The sequence below is a fragment of the Amblyomma maculatum genome, chromosome 3, assembly GCF_055883805.1.
Source record: "Amblyomma maculatum isolate TAMU_Amacu chromosome 3, ASM5588380v1, whole genome shotgun sequence".
NCBI classification, from domain to species: Eukaryota; Metazoa; Arthropoda; class Arachnida; order Ixodida; family Ixodidae; genus Amblyomma; species Amblyomma maculatum.
In genome coordinates this window covers 128,522,263-128,548,335 of record NC_139346.1, presented here as the reverse complement: position 1 = coordinate 128,548,335, position 26,073 = coordinate 128,522,263, and the positions used below count along the sequence as shown (strand labels likewise).

At 43.8% G+C, this 26,073-nt stretch overlaps 1 protein-coding gene across 1 annotated transcript; it reads left to right on the top strand.

The window, feature by feature from the left end:
• Positions 1-631: 631 nt before the first annotated feature.
• On the top strand, positions 632-25,619 carry LOC146195991 (monocarboxylate transporter 9-like). Its single transcript, XM_084596895.1, has 4 exons — positions 632-860; positions 22,162-22,305; positions 23,478-24,692; positions 25,215-25,619. The coding sequence occupies exons 1-4, from the start codon at positions 632-634 to the stop codon at positions 25,355-25,357; spliced, it is 1,731 nt and encodes a 576-aa protein (XP_084453021.1). The 3' UTR covers positions 25,358-25,619.
• Positions 25,620-26,073: the final 454 nt, after the last annotated feature.

Genomic DNA, 26,073 nt, shown 5'->3' with positions numbered 1-26,073 from the left:
GACTGGATCACAGAAAGAAACTTTCAAGTGCAGTTCCTGCTTATCAGTACTTGTGCAATTGCGTTAGTTAATGCCTTTGGCATTTCGTAACGACGAATAACACTAGAATGAGTGTGTGTGCACCTGGAGTAACTAGTAAAACAATTGGTGTGGTAGAAAACGCTTTCTTATAAGCATGCCTTCTCATGTATAACAGTGTGATAAAATATTGGTATTGTAATATTGTGGCAGAAAAGCCTCATTTTATAGAAAGGCATAACGAGGATGCTAACTTTAGTAATTGAGTAAATTGAGCTTTTCAACCCCCGTACATGTACGGCCCCCACGATAACTTTATGACTGCACGGACAATAAATGTTTGACAATTTTAAAACAAATGGTTTACGCGCTTTTGTTCAAAGCCTGAGAAAGATAAATGGCTTGAAATTCGGCGACCCTCGTAGCTCATGGTGTGTCATGCACTCTTCTAGTGCTACGATGAAAGCTTTTACTGCTTCGTTGCTGTTACGGTCTGCACCAACCACAATATGCGTGTAACTAAGAAATCGTTGCCATATTTGGACAATTGTTTACCATAACCGTTTTCTCAAACTGCTCTCTTCTAGGAACCTCTCTGCCGGCTAGAGAGGCAATGGCAGTCCCAACGCCAGCCAGCATTTCGAAGAATGGCGAGAAAACCGCGGCGCACAGCAGCCGCAAGTGGATAGTTCTGGGGGCCTGCTTCACCATCAACTTCTTGAGCAGTGCCCTGTTGCGCAACGCAGCCCTCTTCTACCCTTCCATCATGGACACCTTCCTGGTATCCAGAGAAAAGGCCGCGCTGCCACTTTTTGTCTACGGGGGTTGTTTCCACTTAGGCGGTACCGTAAGCTTTTTTAATTACACGGTGTTTCAACGCTCATTTTCGCAAGTCTAATTTATGCGCTGATTTTGAGCAGTTGCACGAAGCCGCTACTCCACTAAGTAATATATCTTTCCACGACCTTCCAGATTTTAGACAACGTTGAAATGCTGTAAGATATTGCTATCAATAAGAAATGAGGTTATTTCCAAATATTCCAGCTGAAAGAAACTGTTTCTTATAAGGTTTAATGGAGCGCTGGCGTCGACTAGCAAATATTGCATGAAAAAACTAGAGGACATGCTTTTACAACAAATACAGAACATTTTCACAGCATCCCGAGGGGTGCTGTGAGGATATATGTCCACCCTCATTGCACTTTCGTGAAACTACTTTTATAAACAACTTTGCGCTTAAAAATTGTTGTTGCCAGAATCTTTTCGTTTAGATTTTGTTCGTGTATAAAACCTTGTTCACAGAATTGTTCAAGTTCAGCTTCAATTATAGGTTACCAATAAAAACGTGGCAGTGGTGCAACAATCTGACCATGATCCGCTTGACGTGTCGTCTGCACAGCTCAGGCATTTCAAACGCTGTCATGAGTGGGTGGGCATGCGCCATCAAATTCTGACTCGAGTTGCAATTCTTTTTTAGATTTCTTGTTCCCCACATTTTGCAGTTTGATTTTGAAGGGTTGCCCAACTCTAACCGTCAGAAACCTGGAGACGTGACGCATGCCCCGCATGAAAACTATATATATTTCCTATCCCTCGATAGCGTGCAATCATAAATTGATTTTTAATTGTTGGCTTCTGCATTCCTTTTATCCTTATAAGCTAAATTGAAAAAAATACTGACGCCCAGAGCCGATCCGGACGACTCGAATCTAATTCTTTTGCGCTTGTGTCTCGCGATTTTGCGACGGAATTCAAGTATCTTTGCGGAAACGGCGGCGGTCGGGGCCATGGAGCCACTATAGTCCATTGAAATTAACCAGCGCTAAGCATGTCTGCTAATGGTTTGTTCCAGGGGGTTATGTTTTCGTCAAAGTGGATGAGTTCTCTAGACAGTACTGAACGGTGACAAGGTCTTCGTTATTTATTACGTTGAATAATGGGCTCGTATACATGGTGGCCCCTGATGGGGCTCCTAGCTAATAATGCAGGTTGAGGCAGAAAACATTTGCTGTTTAACCTTTTGCACGCGTTTAGGGCATAGAGTTTCGCAATAATTTTCTGCACTCCTTTTGCACCCAACAAAAACGTAGCACATATAATGTGTAGATATAAATAAAGGCTCGAAGGTAGTTTGAAACCAACTGCGTGTTATGAAAGTTTGAAATTCTACTGTCATCGACCTTAGTATGGACGACTGCGCAACGCAAGCAAGCACAGTCAGACCGCGGCGGATACATATGTATTGGTGCTTCTGGAGCTTCTGGAGCTTCTCTGGTCTTCTACTTCAAAAACGCAGAAACATCGTTACTCAACGGGCTGCAGTCGCGCAGCTACTTGACTAACACAATTCTGTTCTCTTGAGAGCATCCACATGAATCAAATGGCTGGGTTAAACTCTCATTCCGCATGAGTGTGCGCACTTCGAAAAGAAAGTACAGGTTTCCTGCAGCGTAGTGTTTGTTTGTCTCCTTCAGGCGGCCCACCACATTTTCACCGAAGGCAGCAGTAAAAAAAACTGGGTGCGGGAAGGGAAGGAAAACATAGGAAATAGTAAAAGAAGGTCAGAAAAAGGAAGACCGAAACTGTTAAACAAATATTAAACGGGATATGTTAAAAACAAAGTAGAGATGCCGAAGCTTTGCGGTATAAGTAGAAAAAGCCATCAGTTTTGCCAGCTGGACTTCTGCAGCCGATCGACATCTCCATAGACCCATTTTCTGGAGTAGGTCTGGATCTTCTAGGGCATTTTCCACTGTCCGTATCGGGGAACAAATAGATTGCGATGGCCACTGATTACACCACATGCTACGCGGTCACACGAGCAATATCAACCAGTTGGGCAACTGTCTTCGCTGCTTTCCTCCTCAACGACGTTATACTCGTCCATGGATCTCCCCGCAAACAGCTCACCGACCGTGGCCCTTCTTTCTTGCGCGTATAGTCGACGAGATCCTACGGTTGTGCAACTTTCGTTATTCTTTCACGACTGCCTACCATCCACAGACGAACGTGATTACCAAACTTCTTAACTGGACACTAACTGACATGCTGTCTATATACGTTTCTGATGACCATCGCGACTGGAACACAACGCTGCCAGTTGTGACATCTGCATACAATTCGTCACGTCACAATACTACCAGCTACTCCTCCTTCTATCTTCTATACGGCCGTGAACCTCTGCTTCCTTTTCACAGCCTGCTCCCTTCTGTGGCCACTGCTAGCTCATATGATCGTGACGCCATAGCCCGAGGTGGCGCTGCCCGCGCTGTTGCTCGCAACCGACTCGCAGCCTCCCAGCACTCTCCGAAACGTCGCTATGATTCCTGTCATCGCCACACCCAGTGTTCTTGTTTCTCTCCCGTGCTGCTTTGGACCCCAGCTCGCCACTGTGGCCTCTCGGAAAAACCTTTTGCCCCGTTACACAGGACCCTACCGCATTTTACGACAAGTGACCCTTTGTCATATGAAATTGTGTCCCTAAATCCTGCACGCCATACTTCTACACCACGCACCGAGACGGTCCAAGTTGCACTCCTGAAGCCGTACTACACGGGCCCCGATTTGGACACTAGTACGCACCGGGACGGTGCTTTTCAGCCGGCGAGGTAATGTTACATTAGGCGGTGCATGCACCGATATGCGCGTACGGAAGGAACAAGAAGAATCGTGTGTTTTGGAGAAGACGATGTTCGAGCAGAGACGGTTGGTGCCGGCAGGAAACGCCTATTTCTTGAAAGCCTTGTTTTCCGTGTCCGCTCTCTGCAATCCCAAGCTGAACTACCCCATAAAAATATTTAGCCCATGCTAAATAGTTTTTGCGCTGTTTTCACACAATATTCTGTAGGTACGTTACTTACATGAACAAGTATATTGCAGTACTACACTATTTTCTCTTCTCAATAGTATAGCATAGCGCACACTTGCGGTTTTGTAAAAGGAATTGAAGCGACTCGCGAACCAGTATTGTGTGCTTGCGTTTGTGTGTGTGTGTGTGTGTGTGTGTGTGTGTGCGTGCGTGTGTGTGTGTGTGTGTGTGTGTGTGTGCGTGCGTGCGTGTGCGTGTGCGTGTGCGTGCGCGCACTTGTGGTTGTATATTTGTGCAATACCTAATGCTCTTATTGCAGTTATCGTCCTCTTAATGCACGTTCACTAGTGTGTAAGAGGATAACAGAACTAACGAAGAGAAACAAGATATGCGCCTGATATTAGGCCAGGTATGTGAACGTGCTGGAATTTAATTATTGTGGCTGCACAGCAACCGTAATTTTGCATAAAGGAAATAACAAAATACTCCTAAAGAAAGGCGTTACGTATGGAAACACAATCTCCCCAGTACTAATTCACAGCTTGATTAGAGGAAGTATTCAAAGACTTGGAACGGGAGCAGTTAGGGATTAAGGTTGATGAGTAATACCTCATCAATCTGCAATTAGCTGATGACATTGACTTGATAAGTAACTCAGGGGATGAATTGCAAAGAACGGATGGCCTAGACAGGAAAAGTATAGAAATGTAGGCTTGAAGGTCAATATGCAGAAGACTAAGGTATTGTTCAACAGCCTGGGGAAGCCACAGCAGGTCAAAATATGTAACGAAGCTCTGGAAGTGGTAAGCGAATATGTCCACTTTGAACAGCTAGATCAGCACATAGAAATCTTGAGAGGGAAATAACTAGATTAAAATTTGGATGGAGAGCATTTGGCAAGTATTCGCAGATTATGGCTAGCAGCTTACCGGTATCGCTCAAGAAGAAAGTGTACAACGGTTGCATCGTACCTGTACTCAAACAAGAAGGCTAACAAAAAGGCTTCTACTTAAGCTGAGAAAAACGTAGAGGGCTCTGGAACGAAAAATGTTTAACGTTAAGAGATAGGAAGTGCGCAGAGTGGGCCAGATAAATAAGTCGAGTTAATAATACTCAAGTGGAAGTCAAGAAGAAGAAATGAGGATGGACAGGGCATGTAGTACGTAGACAGGAATGCGATGGTCGCTTAAGGGTAACAAAGTGAATTCGAAGAGAAAGAAAGGACGGTCGCTAGCATAGCCATTGGGGACAATTTCTTTCATCCGGGGAATAATGTTAATTGGTCAGTAAGAAATTTTGGCATTGAATTACACCTTCATTGACCAATGTTATTCGGAACAAAAACTATCTCGACCCTGATAATTGATGCCGAGGCTCAGGCTTTAACCCATGCCCCATAGGTGTCAGTTTGGTTTCGTATTCTTTCTATAGTGTAAAAAAGATCGCAACAAACACTGTGGCAGGAATCCATTTAATAGAGGTGGAAGGTAGGCAAAATACTCCTCGAAAATATAACAGAAAAGTGTCTTTGCTAGACAAAGGTTTACGGAGTACCAGCAAATCCAGAAATGTCGGCAATGAATTTCTTCAATAGTAAACTTAATCGCTGGCTCCATGCTGGTAAGATTTAGGTAAATATATCCAATCCCTTCATTATACAAACACAACTGTGCAGGCGGAGCCTCTGCCAAAAATATGACGTGAAATATGACGTGAAAAGGATTTCTTATGCAGCGTACAACATCCATACATTTCTGACGTGCTGCAAGGGTGAGGGCAAGCGTTGCTTTCACTGCACATATATTTGGAACGCTGGGGTCTTATTAGCCGCACAGTAAGCAGAGAAGCTGAATATAGGTGTTCTAAATGTTAAATAAAGTGCATATCTCCAAAAACATTTAGAGGGTAGGCTTTAAGAACTCATGTGGGTGAGCATTAATATCATGTATTGGCAAATTTATTGTCATGAAGGAAATAAATGCATCCATCACTGCTCCTTTAATTATTTTATCAAGACGTCGATAAATGAGATGCTATTTCAACGTAAAAAGAAAACAAGAAGGGAAGCCCAATTCATGGCACTGGATGGATACCTTTGCGGCAATACGAGGTCAGTTATAAGGACGACGATACAGAGATAAACGGCAAAATCGTTCGCGAACTGTCAAATATGAATCTCACATTGACAGCACCTCAAATCCTACAATGCCACATTCAAGGACTCGAGCTTGAATAGTGAAATCTCGCGTGTAAAATATATACGTAGGTGCATGACTTGGCGCACATTGTCCACATGCTTTCCAACATACCAAAGCAGAACTTCATCCCTTGTTTCGCCACCACCCCTACTGTTTCGGTAACTCTACTCTACGCGCTAGAAAGATGGACATAGCAGTTCAAAGTTTCAGAGCTGCCAGGAATATTCAGTTCAGTTCAGTTCAGGCGTTCAGTCGTGTCCGACTCTTCGTGACCCCATGAACCATGTCACGCCAAGCTTTCCGGTCTGTCACTATCTTAACATCACATAGCTTCATCTGCAATGCCTCGAGAATGCCATCTAACCATCGCGTTCGCCGCCTACCCCTTCTCCGGCGACCCTCAACCTTTCCCAACATCAAATCTTTCTCCAGCGACTCCTCTCTTCTCATCAGATGACCAAAGTAGCTGAGCTTTAACTTTAGAATTTGACCCTCCAATGAGCAGTCAGGGTTTATGGTCGACAATATCGACTGATTTGATCTTCTGGCAGTCCAAGGAACTCTTAAGAGCCTTCGCCAGCACCACAATTCAAACGCGTCAATTCTTCGGCGGTCAGCCTTTTTCACAGTCCAACTCTCACATCCATACATCACAACTGGAAAGACCATAGCACGGGTTATACGGATCTTGGTTGGCAGACTAATGTCTCTGCTCTTTACTAGGCGGTCAAGGCTAACCATTGCTCTCTTTCCCAGAAGCAGGCGTCTCCTAATTTCATGGCTGCAGTCTCCTTCCGAGGTAATCTTGGCGCCCAAGAACAGAAAATCTGTCACAGCTTCCACTTCTTGTCCATTGATGCTCCAGGACTTGATAGGGCAAGACGCCATGATTTTCGTCTTTTTAATGTTCAGTTTAAGCCCAAACTTCTCACTCTCTTCTTGTACGCGCATCAGAAGTCTCTTGAGATCCAATTCACTTTCTGCCATTAAAGTGGTATCATCCGCATATCTAAGGTTGTTGATGCGTTTTCCAGCGATCTTCACTCCAGCTGAAGACTCGTCCAGACCGGCCTTCCTCATGATGCACTCTGCATATAGGTTAAATAGGCAGGGCGACAGTATGCAGCCTTGCCTCACCCCTTTCTCAATAGGAAACCAATCAGTAAGACCATGCCCAGTTCTGACTGTGGCCTCTTGCCCTTCATAAAGGTTCCTGAGGAGACAGATGAGGTGAATTGGAACTCCCATCTCTTGGAGAGCTTGCCACAATCTGCTGTGATCTACGCAGTCAAACGCTTTCGCATAATCAATAAAGCAGAAGTAAATGGGTTTCTGGAACTCTCTTGCTTTTTCCATGATCCAGCGAAGGTTGGCAATTTGGTCTCTAGTTCCTCTGCCTTTCCGAAACCCAGCTTGCACGTCCGGAAGCTCCCGATCCACATACTGCTGCAGCCTACCTTGCAGGATTTTTAACATCACCTTGCTAGCATGCGAAATAAGCGCGATCGTGCGGTAGTTGGAACAATCTTTGTCACTGCCTTTCTTTGGAATGGGGATGTAAATCGACCTCCTCCAATCCTGTGGCCACTGCAGGGTTGTCCAAATCTTTTGACATAATGTATGCAGTGTGTTAACAGCGTCGTGGTTGAGGTTTTGAAGCAACTCAGCTGGAATGCCATCAATTCCGCTAGCTTTGTTCTTAGCAAGGCTGGCTAAGGCCCATTCAACTGCACTCTTCAGGATGCCCGGCTCGAGATCAGTAATCACAACCGTCCTATGTTGGGTTTGCACATCCGGGTCCTTCTTGTACAGTTCTTCTGTGTATTCCTGCCACCTCTTCTTTATCTCTGAGGCTTCAGTGAGGTCCTTGCCTCGTTTGTCCTTTATCACGCCCAGCTTAGCACAGAAGCTTCCTTTGATATCTTTGTCTTATACAGAGCTCTTGTGTTCCTTAATTGGCTGTTGTCCTCAACTGCTTGACACTGTATGTTCAAGAAGGCATTCTTATCTCTCCTTACTATTTTCTGAAAATCCGCATTGAGAACCTTGTATCTTTCTCTTTCCCCCATACCTTTTGCCATCCTCCTTTCCTCAGCTATTTGCAAAGCCTCTTCAGATAACCAGTTTGCTTTTTTGCATTTCTTTTGCTTTGGAACTACCTTAGTAGCAACTTTTGTATTATATCACGAACATCAGTCCACATCTCTTCGGGCTCTTTGTCTTCTAGATCTAATTCTTGAAATCGATTGCTCACTTCCACAGCATATTCTAATGGAATCTGATCCAGATCATACCTGAAAGGCCTTCTAGTTTTCTGCGTTTTCCTCAATCGAAGCTTAATTTTGGCAACAAGAAGCTGATGATCGGTGCCACAATCGGCCCCAGGCCTTGTTTTTACTGCTTGTATAGCGCTTCTCCATCTCTGCCGGCAAATAATATAATCGATCTGATTCCTGTACAGAACGTCCGGTGAAATCCATGTGTACAGGCGCCTTTTGTGCTGTTGAAAATGAGTATTCGCTATGGTCAGGTTGTTTTCTTGACAGAACTCTACTAGCCTCCGCCCAGCTTCATTTGGCTCACCAAGGCCGAACTTGCCTGTAATTCCGGGTATTTCTTCACTCCCGACCTTTGAATTCCAGTCTCCTATGAGAAAAACGACGTCTGATGATGGGGTGCGGTCTAAAAGGCATTGTAGGTCCGCATAAAATCTCTTAACGTCAGCTTCTTCAGCAGCAGTGGTCGGTGCATAGACTTGGATAACTGTTATGTTGAAAGGGTGACCTTGGATCCGAAGTGAAATCATTCGGTCGTTTTTGGGGTTGTACCCTAGCACTGCTTTGCCCATTCTTCTGTTTACTATGAGAGCGACCCCATTCCTTCTCTTGGATTCGTGCCTACAATAAAAGACATAATGGTCGCCGGAGTTAAATTCTCCCATTCCGGTCCACTTGAGCTCGCTGATACCCAAGATATCAATGTTCAATCTGTCCATTTCTCGCTTGACGATATCCAGTTTACCTTGCGTCATAGATCTTACATTTCATGTTGCTATGTGATATATCTCCTTGCAACATCGGACTTTCCGGTCGCTTCCCTACACATCCACAACTGAGCGTCCTTTTGGCTTTAGCCCAGCCGCTTCATTCGTCCTGGAGCTACTAGGAATCGCCCTTTGTTCATCCCCAGTAACATGTGGGACGCCTTCCAACCTGGGGGGCTTATTTTCCGGCGCCATATCGATAATGGTATTGTGACTGGCCATAGGGTTTTCTTGGCAGGAAATACTGGAGTGGGTTGCCATTACCTTCTCCAGTGAATCACATTTTGTCAGAACTCTCTGCCGTGACCTGTCTATCTTGGGTGGCCCTACACAGCAGAGCTCACGACTTCATCGAGTGTCGCAAGCCCCTCCGCCACGACAAGGCAGTGATCCATGAAGGGGGCCAGGAATATTGCAATGGTCCAATGCAATGAAGGTGATGTCGCCTTCATAATAAGTGGTGCAACTCTAAAGTGAATAAATTCTTATATAGCTAGGAGATGCTATTACAATAGCGTAACGCTGGATTCGACGGCAATATTCAACGAAAGCGGTGGACGCTCCTTGCTGACGCTTTCAATAGACTAACCCCTCAGCACCAACGGATAAAATTGTCAGCATAAACCCACTAAATACAGAATGTTTTAAGAAACGTTTAATTGAGCACAGTTAAAGTTAGAACTTATATTGTAGGCACGTGCGAATACTACTTTTCCGAACCAAGTCTAATACGGTTTGCTTACGTCTAATAGCGAATCAAATAAGAATACGCCAGCTTCCCTACATAATCTAATATCGATCACGTAGTGATAGAAATGAAACCAATACAAGCCTGATACATAGGCTAATACTCGTTACTTTCGCTAATTTTGTTCAACTTCAGAAATATTGCGCAGCATTTAATCGCATTATCAATACGCTTTGACATGTTTAATAAAGGGAAATCAGCTTGTTGTGCTTAGAAAACGTTTATAATACTTGTATGAGTAATAAAGGCATCCTATGTGTGTCTTCGCAATTTGATATTCGTTATATCGTATTTGTATGCTGGTCGCAAATCATAACATCATTTTCTAGTTATGATCTTAAACGAGCATTAAGTGATATTGCCTTGCAGCTGCTAGAGGCACATCAAAGCTTATGGCGAAGAAAACAATCTTCCGTAGAGTTAAGAACCTCTTGTGTTATGTGCACGCATCCCAGTTTGGTTGCGAATTACCACAACATCAGGATGTTTATAACTGGCCATTTCCTCAACTAAAACGTCTCTGGTAAAGCAGTAAAACATTAACGCATTTATTTTGGTAAAACATCAATTCGTTATTTTCCTGGGGCACTTGGATTTACTTCCTACTTTTACATGGAACCATATGCTAAGTATAGGCTAAATTTTCCTGTCTGGAAGATAAAGATACTGGCGTATGAGTCATGTAGCCCCAAACATGGAGATCAGTTTTGAAAGTTGCCACTGAAATTAAAGCAAGTGTTTTAAATGAAATCTCAATCTCTACAAGCTGGTTGCTGTGCTGTAAGTATGGAACATGACAACCAAAATTACTAGATGTGCTTCATTTATGAAGCGATCAGAAAAAAAAGCGCCCACTTGGCATTTAATTCAGTTGTTTTATGTTGTTTGGAAAACAATGTTGATTTGAAAGCTGAAAGAGTATGTGTTTTCTTTGCGGATCCGCTATTGCGAAGGCTTCTTTGAAAGAAATTCAAAAGGATATTAATTTACCTTGTGTGTAATCGGGAGTAACTATAGAGTTCATTGCTGCTATTTGCGCGTCATGTACTTAGGAGTAGAATCTTGCGAACAATCTTACAAACATTCTTAGGCGCACAAATTTCTGTCTTACCGCAATGCAATCTTTCATAGCTTTATTCGTGACTCTCCATATGATACTGACTGTAAAATTATCCGTCCACTGTGTTTGTCATGTCATGGGCTCACATGTTCCCATGTCCTTTAGGTTTCCTGCCCTGATAACACTGAAACCTCTCATGGTTATTTTTTGTGCTTCCATGTTGCTACAAACAGTTTATAAATGATGACTCTAAACTTTCCAAACGAACAGTACGAGCAAGCACTCTAAAAGAAGAACAAGGAATAGAGAACAAGGACCCAATTATTTCTATCAGCATTGTCTATATATTTTTGCGCCTCATTTTATCTGAAAAGTTGACCGGTCATGGAACCACGCGATGAAATTGCGGCAAGTTTCATTAGAAATAAAAACAAACAAAAAAAATGCTGATCTCGATGTATGAAGTTTTAACCGACGTCAGAAATTGTAAAAAGGAGGCCGCACAGCTGTGCGTGCTATTTGTGTCCCCCGTTCTGACAAGACATCAAGAAGCAAAGTACAGAAGTTGCGCCAGACGCGAACATGCTCATCCAGTATCTGATTCTGCCTTTGTAAGCCATGTTCTGGATATATCGCAGATGGCTCCGTCTCTGGTAATGTGGGCGGCTGTGGGGAAATCATTATGGAAGCATGATTAAATTCACCGTAACGGGGCCAGCGATGAGATGCAGGCTTAAGTATCTCGATACCTCTTCTGCCATGACTGAATATATTGCATCAATAACCAATTCATTACCATATAGTAAGTGAAAAGCGCAGGGTAAGTCATAAAAAAACTATAAGAAATCCACTTCAGTTTGACGTGTGCCCTCTTTACCGGGTATACACACACAGGAAGTTAGATATTAGGAACACTCAAGCTGCTCAGTTGGGGTACCTGGGGACGAAGCAATTCGGGACGGTAGCACTGAAATAGAGGAAAACACTTAGCGTCCTTCTACTGCGAATATTAAAATGCCTCTGATGAATGAAACAAACGTCACATCTCCATTACGGCTATACTCTTGGCCTGAACTGGTTTAGGCCGATAAAGCTCTTAAACAAGTACAAAGGGTGGTCTAGACATTAAAACATCCTAGGTGCGCCTGTTTGCCACTGTTCTAACAATCCGGTCTAAATGCAGAGTTCTACGATTACAGACAGCAGGCAACCGATCTGTAAACGACATGATGTACCAAGCCAGTCCTGTAAAGTGTTGTACTTAGTAAAAAAGATCGCTGCCAGGTAATTATGCCTAAGACGTTAACAATAGGCGCAAGTTTAGATAACCAAGCTGACCCTAAAACGATGAATCGTCTGCCACAGATTTCGGTGAATAATGTTTAGAGCTCACACAGATGTCGATATCTTTAGGCAAATCAACGAGAATAGTAATCATTAAACTTCGCAGCTATGTGTTGCCGGTACGTGCTCATATCATGAGGCGAAGCGTTCTGATGTATGATGCTGTCGAAGAGCATGTTGCGCTATGTTTGCATAATCACTCATATCTGCGTTGCGATATCCCTGCGTAATTATTGGGAATAAAATAGTTTCCAGGCCATCAATGCGCTGATCTCGTACAAATAGCTGGAATTAGGCTCGAAGTTCATTTTGCGTGACTCAGCATGTTACACATATATCTTCAAGCACTCTTTTATAGGAAAACATGACGCGAGACTTACACCCGTCGATCCAACATCTTTAAAAGTATGAACCGCAGATACATGCAAACGTAGCACATAGAAAGAGAAAGTAGGAGTGATGTCATCTACCACACGTACTGCCTTAGTGATGTCAGGTCTGGTTGGCTTATACAGGTATAACCTACGTCAGCGTTTATTTTGCCGTTTATTTTCGTTAAATCATTACCTATTTCATACAGGGCTAGGCCGGAGATGTTTGTACTCGCGAGCTGGTCATGAAAGTTTTATCTGCGGCAAGAAATGTGAATTAACGTCTTCAAGCGGACGTATGCTGCATACAGCAACCATAGACTCTTTTGTTTTATACCTATGTGCCCTACGTTCACCACCTGTCGGTTTGCTCTGGAGGCAACCACTGAAACGTCTGGATTTCTTTTCCCATATTAGAATATACTTCTTTCAAGGTAGCCACCCTCTCTTTCCTTTGCTCTATTCTGTGTAGGCTGAGAATACTAAAACAATAACAGAAGTGGCACGCCCGCACCCCCTGAAAAGCAGACATAACCTATAGCCAGAAGTAGAAAAGGCCCGCCAGGGACAACACAGGTTTTCACTAACCAGAGGGTAGAATAGGTACCCAGTGGTGAACCACAAATAAAATGTGGGAAAAGCTACTATAGCAACCCACAGCCGAAGGAGCCGGCCCGAAGAGGGTGGGTTATTGGTGGTCATAAATTCGTTAGGGAAGTTGGAGAAAACTAGGTCACCGATTTATCATAGCTCCCCGTACCTCCCAGCGGAGGAGTTTGTCCCCTGTGGCTGTCGCAAGAAGTAGCGGCACTGCAGTCAACTCTTGCTCCTTGCCGGGCGCGTCGTCTGCTACACGCGGCGCGGAAGCGTGGAGCGGCCGATACACTTGTAGGTTTTGCGTGCTGCCATTGCACTGCACATGGCTACAGTATAATATATCCACATCACGACAGGCGTTTCCTCAAAGCCAATCAGTACTTTGGAGAACGCATCTGTGCTGTGCGAAATTCACTTGTTGATGCCGCTAAACAAGTGTGGCATCCTTTGTCGGCTTGCTCACAACATTGTTCCTTGCTTTATTTTGTCGCGTGTGTATTGTACGGTGTTCTTTCAGTGCATAATCCTGTCATGCAAACAGACAAGTCAAATTTTCAGTACATAAGAGCCCTCTAAACTTAGAGGGTAATGCCGCGGGTGTCAGGTTTACTTCTGCGGAGCGCAGATTGCCTGAATCACATGCAGAAATCTGCCATCCTGGGAGCATGTTCATGCAGTCCGTGAAGTCTGGCTACTCGCGTCAAACGTTATTGAGAACACAGATTACGATAAAACTGCTCCGTCATTGACTAATGAGCTATTTTCTTGGTGTCTTACGTTTGCGGTATGACTAGGAACTTAGCTCCATATCGGCACTCTAGCGCTCTCGTAGATAGCATTGTAAAAAAAAAAAAAAAAGGTTTTGTTTCTGTGTCGTCTAAAATAACGTCAGAAGTGAAGAGTTATTTAGTGAAGAATCAGTAAGAATGGAAGTGCGTACTGCGATATAGTATAACTGAACAAGCACACGATACTATTAAAAAATTTAAAACTTATTGCGAGTAATAACAGGAAGTTGTGCTTCTAGTTTTAGTCGCGTCCTTGGGAGACGTTCCCTCCTCCGTTACAAACGTACACACACAGAGAAAAGAAATTACATAATTTTACTGCTTGTAGGGGAAGCTAAGGTAATTTGTAACCAGCACTGGACTGCAGTTCTAAAACACGCTATTTAGGGTATCTACAGCATTTGATGTTTTGATGTGCCAGCCTTTGAAAGTCGGAAAGGTTTTGTATGCACGGATCGATCCTCTTTTGAGCTTTTTAGGTGCTCTTATTTTAACTGCGATATTTCTTTTTTCTTTTTCTCGCCAGCTTCCGCAGTGCGCAGCATGAGTTTTTTGTGCCGCCTGCTCGAAATTTTTGACGATGGTTTATTTTTGAGATCATCTTGCGTGTCAAATTACTCTTCAGTTCTTGTCTCCTCTATTCTCAACAGCTCCGAGTTGAAAACTTCGTGCACAATTTAGCTTCATTGACCTGCTTCAGAAGAGCTTCTACGTAACCAGATCTCAATTCACATGATATGAGAACTTTAAGTGCCACTTATAATCATTGCCATGCCAACCGCTCACCAATGACAAAAGTCTTCTCAACATGAAAAATTGCTCACCCTCGTGGCTCGTCTATTTCTTCATCGCGAAAATTCTCTAATTTCCTTCAAATTGCTGGTATAGCGACAAACTCAAAATCATTGAGATAAAAATACTTTTTTGGCAGCTCGGATTTCCCATCTGTGCCTTGATCTGCTCTTGGTATCACTTCTTTCCGCCATTGCTATCAAACGCACAGGACAGCGCGATTATTATTGCGCTTTCTGTTCTTCTCTGTAATCATTTCTGTTCTGGCATTGCTGTCAAAATCACTCGGGACAGCGCGATAATTAGGATGCTTTTTCTTCGGTATAATGTCGTTTGCGTTCGAATTATATGTACCAGCAAGAAAATAAAGAGCCTTGCTATACGAATTAATCACGATAGTACTTCAATATAGTGCCTCTTATAAATACAGATCCGAAATATGAGAAATTCCTCACCCTTCCGCACAGACCTCGTGCCCACATTTTATTTCTTGGACGTCTATGAGTGACACGATCAAATGACGGATTTCCAAGTAACAGTTTCAGTAGGGGCCGTTGCCCCCGGTCCAAAGCTTGCAGGCCAGAATGAAGAGGCCAGATGCTACAAAATGTATAGCAGAACGCTTAAACTTTATCTTTAGGGACTCTACAGCACATTTACCGCCGTCTCTTCAATCTGCCAATTTTACACATTGAGAAGCTGTTACGTGGTTGGCAAAGCGTTAAGCGTCTATTTAGTTTGATTTAGGGGAAAGACGCAGCACCTTCTTGGAGCGTACTCTACGTTTACAGGGAACGGTATAGAATTGGAAGCACACATGCTGGCGACCTGAATGCCTCTCACAAACTACACTCCACTAGACAAGAAGGTGGGGACTAAATGAGAAGCGAAATTGCATGGCACCACACTGAACGCAGCGCAATTACCAGCTACATCATAACTTAATGCGAAATGACGTGCGTACTTTTCGGAGACGTTTTTCTCAATTATGGGTTGCGGCGATGGTGACGTCTTTTCGCCCGGACGAGCTGCGTACGATACAGCGTAAAAAAAAAAATGGAACCGAAGCGAAGACAACGTGACAGAACGTTGGCGCTGGCGAAAAAATCTACAGCGCTGTCAAACTTGTTTCACGGCATTCAATTTCGCATGACACAAACGCGTTCTGTGAGGTAATGCATGCCTTCAAAGCCAAAGCTGTTGCAATGTGGACATAATTGTACTGCAGCCGTGCAGAGTGCAATGCCAGCACGTAACAGCTACGTGTGTGCCGGCCGCTTCACTCTTCCGTGTTGGCTGCAGCGCCGTTAGTTACCGCGACGGCCATCGGAGACAGCTCTTCGGGTGGAGCTGTGAAAATGAGTTTGTTTTAGTAACGTTGCTGATGACGCCACTTGTTAATGTTGTGTCCAATTTTGTCTCTTCAGTACGGACGTTCATGTCATGTGACTTCGGCTAATAAATTCCCATCAAAGAAAACCACGATATTGTTAGAAACAGCTGATAGCGAGAGAGACAGGGTTAAGTGGCTCCACATATTCAAATCATGCTCGCATAATAAACAAGTGCAGCACGCCGTTATGCCTTAGTGGTAGAACCAAAGCCTTGGGCTTTGGAAGTGCTGGTCTTGATCGATTGTACCCACACGTACCCACAGGCTTTCTAATACGTGCAAGATGTCCATTACCCTAGCGCATAGGTATGCTGGATCACAATGCCTTCACTCTTTTACTTCAGAAGCTTTGAAAGTTAATGGGATACCACATGAAATACCATAATGCGTTTATAGCATGTTGTAACTATCAGTATTATCAAGTATAGTTCGTGGCCACGTGAATATATTGAACATAATATCGCATTGGAGTCAAGTTAACTGAAATACTTAAATGCCTGTTTCCGACCGTTTAGAAAGTGCGCAGTACGTCTCAGCAGGGTTATCAGATGTTTGTGAATGTTCCTTTGAAACAGAAAAAAAGAGTAGTGTGTAAAAGTGAGGACATGCAGCGAAAACGAGGCACCCAATTTTTAAGGGCAGAAAATGTTTTTTTTTTAATTAGGTTTATGTTGTTGGAGCCCCTCACAATGGCTGGCAGTAAAAGCTAGCAAAAGGTTCATGTAAAAAAGGCTTACCATTAGCGAGGGACAACTTCTAAGACGGGATATAATTGTTGTGCCTCTGACATTTACTAAAAAACTAAAAGACCAGATTGAGAAACGGGCATGGGTGACGCATGCTTAGCGAAGGCTCAATGTCCGATGGTCCGTTCAATTTCACAAGAGGAAAATTATAGGGAGGTGTCGTGTGTCATGTGGGAGGATGAGATCACTTGTTACGCCGGCGAAGGTGGCCGCAGCTTGCTAAATGATTGAGTCACATGAATATATGTATACCGTGCTATTGATGGTGTTATGTTAAGATTGGTTTAGTTTATGGAGTTGAACGTCCCAAATGGATACAGACTATGAGAGACGCCAATTATGCTATAGGGATTTGGGCTTTCCAAAGAGGTATGGGCTTTGACAGACACCACCATGGAAGGTTCCTGGCTGATATCAAACACACGTTATTCTTCAACATACACTAGTTTTGTACATTGCTTGACTAAAGATAAAGCGCACAGAAAACACACACACACACCATCTAGCCCAATTTCAAGTTTAGTTTTGTACAGCATAAAGACGTCATGTGTTTCGCGTCCAATGAATTGCTGCATGCACAGCTGATCACTAACCGTCTTCCGTCTTCCGTCTTCACCGCCTTTCGTATACCTTCGTCAAGCTGTATAGTTATGTATACATCTACAGCACGTAGTCATGTTTACAGCTTAGTTTGCATCTGTTGTAAAGCATCATACTGCAGTCAACAAGTTCTTGCAATTTATAAAAAAATATTGCCTTAGATTTAGAGTATTAATGTGAACGCGATTCCTACTGTGCACGATTGTCCTGCCGCAGTGGGGCAGTGGTAAAGGCGCTTGACTGCTCTGCCCAAGGATGCGGGACGGAGTCCCAGTTTTGATGGAGGAAAAAAAGTAAGGTGTCCGTGCGCTGTGCGATGTCAGAGCAGGTTAAGGAACCCCAGGTAGTCAAAATTTTTGGAGCCCAGCACTACGGCCTCTCTCATAGCATTAGTCGTTTGTGGAACTTAAACCTCATAACCCCAACCCGAACATCTTGTTCTTTCTTTTTCTCTGTCATGGTAAATGTGAAAGTCTGTGTTGTGAGAACAAGCTTGCTTTGTGGTTTTCAACATCAGCGGCAGCATCGGTCACCGTTTTCGGTTGTGGAGCCATGTGTTTATAAGCACTACGGAATGGGAGCAATAGTGTTGCTTTGTGCTGCTTGGATATTTCCAGCTGCGAATAGAACGCAGCACCATCCTAGAACCTGTAACACTAGCAGCGGAAATGGCGTTGGCTTCGAGCGCATCAGCAATGGGGCGCGGGAGAATATGACTCCGATCATAAGTGCACTAAATCACATTATTGAGCCAGGGGCATGCAGCTAACTAGAAGGCACTGTTGTTTTAATAATGCAGAACGGACTATCTATGCGTTCTGCGATGACCCCTCTGTCTTGTCCTTGGAAGTTTATTGATTGTAAAGACTACACTGATATTTGAAAAGTCTCGTTGCATTATGCTCTGCTCGTCAATAGAACTATGGAACTTAATCTTCTCAATGGCAGCAGCGTAGCTTTAAGAAAAATAATTGTGGACATCTAATTCTTTTTGACCCTAGAAGAGTTCAGTTGTTACCAAGAAATGAAAAACTAGTGACAACTTTCATCCCATTTCTGCATAATTTGCTCAGTTTGGACCTCCGTCTTCCTTACCCTATGTTTACTGTGATTTTTTTTTGTATTTAAAGAGACACTAAATCGAAAAATGAAGTGGGCTTGCATGAATATAGAATGCCAGCTCCTGGTTACAAAAAAGCCACTCTTACTGAAAACAGAGCTGTTATCTGGTAGTAAAGAGGATGAACAGAAATACAGGTATCGCGCCACAGCCGAGACGGGCGAGACTCGCAATTAGAAATCAAGTGACGCGCAAGGGACCCCGGAGGCTGAATTACGTTGCCCGTTTGAACGCGGAAGTAGATGTCTTGATTATGATAACATGCTTTTATCCCCCGGAAACGACGGCGAAAAGACAGCGTAAATGTTGCAAGGCAAATATAAAAATATACTTGGCGGCGCCACAGGTGTCCACATCAGTTTTGCTCATGTTCCGACTCAGGTACTTTGTGCGTGCTCGGATAGTTTTGGACCTGCGGTCCCTGAAATACGAGCTTGTAGCAGCAGAAGTGCCTACCCTAAGTGCGCATCGAACGAATATCATGACTCGGCCCGCTCCTGGGAAGTATTTTCCGCTCTCCGCGCGTCAGCAATCAGGGAGTCTCCTCCTTCCGTCATTGTGTGCGTCATCCTACCCTACTACGTAGTAGGAGAAAACAGTTTGAATTCAACCGGCGGGAACAAAAAAAAATCTCAACGTAATATCGGAATACTTCAACCATAATTCGATTTTTTTGCTGCCATATATGCGGCGAAGTGTCACCAAATGCCGTTTATTTCATTTTTGATACCATATTTGGGTGTCTCTAGTGTCCCTTTAAACAACTGACGTTTAATAGTTTAAGAGCTAGGTTGCTTGTTTCTGTGTCTTAATATAAAAGAACAATGGCATTTAAAATTTTTATAAGATAATCGAAACTACAGCCGAATGGAGCGATAAATACAATGTATGGTAAAAGATTGATCATTGAGTGGTTTACGCGGAATCGAGCATGCCGGAAGGTACATTTCGAGTACAGAGCATTTCCTCTTGTGAACCTTGTGGTTGAACGAGTCTGCTATTACTGCAACGGCGCGCTGCGAAAGCCGCGACATGTAGCCGACTTCGGACGCTGCCGTACAGTCATTTCATGGCTTCAAGCTATTCACGTGCACAGTTTCGTGTCTTCCACGGTGCTCATTCTATGCGTGATTAGTATGCACCAGTAAGATGGAACAGGGCCTTGTAGCAAAGATGAAGCAAAGACGAGAAACGTTGGGGAATAAGATAGAACCCGCTCGCAGGCTCTGCGACCAATTATTTTCTTAAGCGTTGAATGGCCGAGCATATGAGCGTACTTTTCACGTACAGAAATGATCGTGGACACCGATATTTGATCACAATAGGAAAATGCAGCGGGAGTGGATTGATTGGACTCACCTTTCTTCGAATAAAATACAAGGAGAAGGCTATGTTGTGGCTTTTGGTATTGGTGTGCGTGCATGTCACCAAAGAAAGAGAACACTCCAATGCGCCTGAGTCTAAGCTGGAAAGGTTAGTGCATGACACTGCTATGAGGTCGGCGTCCACTATCGTCATTAACGTTTCGGTATTGAGGAGAAACCGTTTATTACAACGTCAGAGATGACACTTTCCCGGTCTCCTATTTATTCAAGCAGGATTTAAATTCTGCTTGCAGGTACTCGTTGAAAATTATGAGGACAGCGCAAAAGGTGCTCAGGCTAGTCCCGTTCTTACATGTTTCTTTCCCCCTGTTTCTTTTTGTCTTCGTAAGAATCAATTTTGGGCTCAATAGTTCTCCGCGATTCGAGTAAGATAAGAGAAAAAGAGAAAAATACGCAACTCGAATCATGACAACTACATTGCTTTCTTTGAGTTTGCATCTGAACAGTAAACGGGCACCTTTGAAGACGACGGGACAAGTAGTAAAAACAACTATCTTTCAGCACCATTTTTTGAGTGATGCACATGCCTCTCCTATATTCTGCCAAACCGCTAGCCATAAATATGTTCTGAAGTTCATGTAGTTAATCTATGGAGCTTCGATCTCTGAAATAGCAGTTCAGATTGTAAGTTTCGTGCCACACAGACAAACGTGTGCATAGGTCTGCTTTACCACAACTAAATCGCTCCCATAAACATGGACGACGCTGTGACAATATAAACTATATCAGCTTCGACTTCAAGCATGGAGCAGGGATGAGCGCTTTGTGTTCGAAGCCTGCACGGGGAACAATAATCAAAGAATACTAATTATGTTATTTTTCTCGGCTTTCACGTAATTCTCATAGATGCTCTGAGGATGCTATCGATGATTAGAGGAAATGCAAATAAAATTTGCTCTCCACCTCAAACGTATCGGTGTCAGTAATTAGCTTCGTCCATACACATGTAGGGCACGATCAAATACCATCTCTGCTGTTTTATGGCTATTATAATTGCACACATATAGCTAGCCAACTACGAGCGCATTAGAGGGTAGTGTGGTCGAAGTGGTTGACCAAATTAAGTGCTATTCGGGAAAACGTTAGCGTAAATTGTTACTGAGTTACGAGATAGGTGGCAGCGTTCTCGCTAAATGGCGTCCGAATCGAGCTTTGTAGCTACACTATTTCTCCACTACACCAGAACTCTATGTGCAGGATGCAGTTAGAGCGCTAGTTTACTCTATTAGCTTGACAAAAGTGTCCCTATGTATGTAGTCCCAATAGCACAGCATGATGGTTAGCAGTGTTACGAAAAGCCGCCAGCGAATCTCGTTCAGTTGGGCTATTCGCCACGGCGGCCGCGTTTCGATGGAGGTGGAAAGCAAGACGCCGTGAACTGTGCCATATCCGTGTATGGTAATGAATGCCCGGCGGCCTAACCATGCTGGGCCCTCCACTACTTTCACTAATGGTCTTGGTCGCTTTGTCATTTTTGAACGCCGTGAACCACAAGCCATGAATCAATCCGCTGTGAGGTTCTTTCAAACCTTGCAAACTGTCTTGCTTGAGTTTGTAGCGTCAATTATCAAGGCTTAGGTGAGCGGATGGCCCCTGCAACAATATTTACCGAATTTCCTAAACTCAAGTGTACCGCCAGTCCATCGTTTGTTTCGCGCCAGAAGTGCTTGTAACGGAGGGTTTAAGATAGATTAGCAAACCCATGTCATGCATACTGCCTGGGCGCACAATAGCCAGAAAGAGATGCAATGCAGATGAAACATATTTAGCAATGCTCGCCGCACAAATCTCGCAATTGCTGCAGAGGTGGAGACAGGGCTTGCAAATCCTGTTGGCAGTGGACACATTTTCGCTCAAAGTAAAGCAATAAATGAACTCGATAAACGTATACTATGATGGCAATTGCAGCATCACACAGAGTTTCCAAAGGAGTGATTGTCCGCTGGTCTCGCATTACGTGTGGCAGCCCGGAAGCTATGTTCTTCACCGACTGAAATAATGGCGTTCAGAAGCTGTGATCTATACGGGCAACGCAGAAGAAATAGCTTCGTGCAAAAATTCGCGGGCGCGTTAGCTAATTTGAAGGCAATTGGAGTGCGAACAGAAACGTTGCAGTAAAAGGAATGACCCCCACTATTTTTTCTTTGCAGCACTTCTAGGTGGAGCTGTCATCCATGTGCTCACAGTGGGCCCCGCAGCCGTAGTTGGTGGCCTTCTTCTGAGCGCAACCTTCATAGCCTCTTCATTTGCCACTGGAACCGTCTTCCTTGCAGTAATCCTTGGTATTCTAGGTGGTATGTAACATCCAATATATGCATGAAAAGCAAAAAAAAAATTAAAAATCTTTATTGGCTCTTAGTACGCTGGGATGCTCTAGGTAAAGAATCAAAGCTACAACCACGCTTTAAGCCGCTTTCAAAAACGTCTGTGGCCTTTACAGAGCCCTAATACGCATTATCAGCTGCAGTTATACAGGTAGAGCACTTCAATGAACCCAGACTTCTTTCGCGTCCTGCAAAGTCTGAGGTTAGTCGTCCCTTTTAGATTATCAGTAGTGTTTCGGTCTTTAGTTGTTCCGTGTCTCCGTTTAAAAACAATGTGAGTGCACTTAATTCAAAGCATAATCTAAAGCTGGCGAAAATTTTCAGTTTATTTTGCCCTTTATGTAACAGCATGTACCAGCTTTAATTGAGCAGAGATAAAAATATACTTGCGGCCCTGACTCTTGAACTAAATGCATGCATGCTTGAAAACATTTGGGGAAATATAATCTCCATCTTTTAGGGCACTGCATAACTGCCTTATTGGCTCTAGTCCGAGTCTCTATTTACGAATTCTGATTCGCTTACGTGCACTTTTCTACTCGCGTTATCACTAAGCCCTACTCTGCGCATATCTATTTATAATATCTTTAGATAAAAAGCCGTGTTTCAACCAACTCTTACAAAAGAGCCTCCGTGGCCTAGAGGTAGAGCGTTCGACTCGAGATGCAAGGGCCGCAGGTTTAATTTTTCACGTGCAAAGAGCCACTGGGGTAAAACTGACATTCGAGCTAGTTGGTAAAGCATCTTCGAAAGGCTTGTGGTGTTTTTTTTTTTCTTATCCCTGTCTTGTACACGCTGTAAATTTTTCAAGAGCTACTGGCGTTGGCATCCTCTGCCAACTTACGAATGTGGGGTTAAGTAGCGTAATACAGTCCATCGAATTATCAGCGCCCGGTCATTGTACCTGCCAGCATCCGCCAGCTACAGCCAGGTTCATAGTTTATTGCTCACCAAATCCTCGCCGCATTTTCTACAAAAGGAGATACCAAAAGCTGTCTCTTTATCTAAATGAAACTTGGCATCCACCAATAGCGTCTATATTGCCTAATCAGTACACCCGCACTAGTTCTTAAAAATGTGAAGCGTGCGTTTTATGATAGATGCCAGGCATTCGCTCTAATTTTTGCCAAATTTTCCTGCAGGTACCGGACAGGGCATAATATTCAACTGCAGCGTTGTCGGACTCGGTGACCACTTCGCTTCATGGCGCGGACTTGCTCTGGGCGTTGTGATGACCGGCGCGCCTGCAGCGTCTTTCCTATTTCCCTCGCTGTTCCACTGCGCGCTGGAGGGGTACGGGCTACGGGGAACTCTCCTGCTGACTGGAGCCTGTATGATAAATGTTCCGCTCTTCGGATTCCTGCTCCACCAGCGCAAGGTGCCGAATAACGGAAAGGCGCACAACAGAAAATGCCCTGGAGATACGTCCGAGCCAAAATTGTTTGCATTCGCGAAGGAAGAAACACGAAAGACAGAACAATGCAGTGTCCTGCCACATCTTGGAGTAGAAACCGATCCAGCTAATGACAAACAACTGCACTCGCATCGCACTATTTCAAGCAAGCGCGCAGTTTCCTTCGGTAGCTCAGATGCGAAGTTAATGGAAAATGGGCGCATTTTGAAAGGCATCCCAAAAGGCGTATCTCTGGTGCCTGTGCCCTCGAATATCCGCCTGTACAGTGAAAACATATCGGCATGTACCTGGCCTACGAGGGTGAAAACGTCCCGTCGCACGACAGCAGCCGATTTGCACGACCTAATAAAACTCTCCATTCCAGTACTACTTCTAGAAAGCAAAAACTTAAAAAGCCTGCTTGGCGAAGTCCACAACCAACAACAATGTACATCAGAACTACCTAAGCACATCTCAAGATGGTCGGCGCTAGCCAAAAGCGCTCGTACAGTAATCTCGACACCACGCTTTTATGTGACGGCTTACGCCTTCTATGCATACTGTTTCTTTCTGGACACTTACCTCACTGTCATCGTTGACTATTGCATGGACAGTGGAGTCGCCGAAACCGATGCGGTGCATATCCTCAGCTTCTTTTCTATAACAGATGTCTTGTGTCGGCTTGTGATACCCTTCTTAACGGACAAGAGGCTACTCTCGACTCCTACAACGTTGGCTTTATCCTACCTTCTCGCATCGCTGCTTGCTGCTAGTCTACCATTTCTCAAGGAAAGGATTGGATTCTGGACAGTGGCCTTTATATTAGGCCTGCCTTGCGGTTACATTAACGTGGGACTTTCAGATTACCTAACTTCGGTGGCTGGAGAAGAAAATTTACCGATGGCTCTTGGCTTCATGTCAGCCGCCGCAGTGGTGGGATCCTTCACAACACCGTCTTTGATAGGTGAATGAGGTGTCCATATTGTCGATCAACACGAGTGCTTACAAATACGCAATTTACAAAAATATTGTCATTCTTTCTTAGTAAACAGTGAGATATATGAACTGAAATTAAGAACGGCTTTATAGTTACACCTATTAAACTTTTGGTGCAATTCTACGGCGGTGTAATGCAAAAATAAATCTGCGCTTAAGAAGATTTAGATGTCTATACTGGGGAAAGAAATTGCAGGCTGCAAAACATAGGTGAGAACAGCAATGGTGTTAAGATCGAAAATACATATCAACAGAACTGGTTCGAAATCCTCACCATTTCCCGAACCATTTGGATATTAACTAGCATGCACCAGCGTGCTTTCTGGAAAAAGAGCTTCGCAAACTACTTGCGAACAAAGCCTACAGAACAAATGATACGCTTCCAAGCCACAAAAAAGGTTTCAAAGCTGCTTTTTCGCTTGTAGTCGAGGGAGATAGGGGTGCCTTTATCTGAGAAGCCATTACAGTACGGTTCATTTTCTTCTTCCAGGTGCATTCCGGGACACGTGGGGCTCCTACAATGGTCTCTTCTTTTTCATCGCGGGAGCTCTGATGATCGGTTTCGGATTATTTGCTGGACTTTTAACTATGGACTTTTTCAAGAGGAAAACATTCCTTGTGTCTCGACAGTGACTCGATGAATGCTTTAATGACGTCTCATCGGGCAGTGGCCTATACATATCATTTGCACATTTTATACACTTCATGCCAATCTATACGTACCGTTTATTTAAAGCATGCAGGCTTGCAGAATCTATAGTAGGTTTGTGTTTTTATTTAATTGCTAAGAATACTGCTATTACTTGTGACACCAGCGCGACAAGATTTATACTCATGCACAGCTGCTCTTTCACAGCTTTCCAAAAATGACAATTAGTGTTAAAATTGCAAGCAAAACAGGAACTCAAGGATGTAGCTTCAGAAGCACCATTGAATATGTTCTGCGCCCCAGATGGCAAAAGTCAAACATAAATATATTTAAATTAGCAACTGTCGTACATAACCCAAGAGCCTTTTGTTGAGGCAAAACAAAACGCTTCTAATTGTTACGCAATCTGTGTGCATATAAAAAAAAACATTCGGGGCTCTGTAATACTCTAGAGCTTTCTGCTACGGTGCACCGTGTAGCTTTACTAAAGAAACAGCCATGGGCAAACTTGCCTAGAATTTAAACTTGTTATGCTCTAGTGACAGCGCCTAACACGCTTGGAAATCTCCCTGATCACGTTCTAAGTCCTACCTGACGGTTCAGACGTAGGCTTCAGGCCACATTTTCAGGCCAACATTAAGGAGTAATGTGGGCTAGCCCACATTATTATCGTGCTGGGAATAAATTTATCTTATGTTTC

Excerpts from the sequence above, each read along its gene's own strand:
- LOC146195991 (XM_084596895.1), top strand. The coding sequence starts at position 632 with ATGGCAGTCCCAACGCCAGCCAGCATTTCGAAGAATGGCGAGAAAACC. Across the intron at positions 22,306-23,477 it reads AATCCTTGGTATTCTAGGTG|GTACCGGACAGGGCATAATA; the intron begins GTATGTAACATC and ends ATTTTCCTGCAG. Across the intron at positions 24,693-25,214 it reads CACAACACCGTCTTTGATAG|GTGCATTCCGGGACACGTGG; the intron begins GTGAATGAGGTG and ends TTCTTCTTCCAG.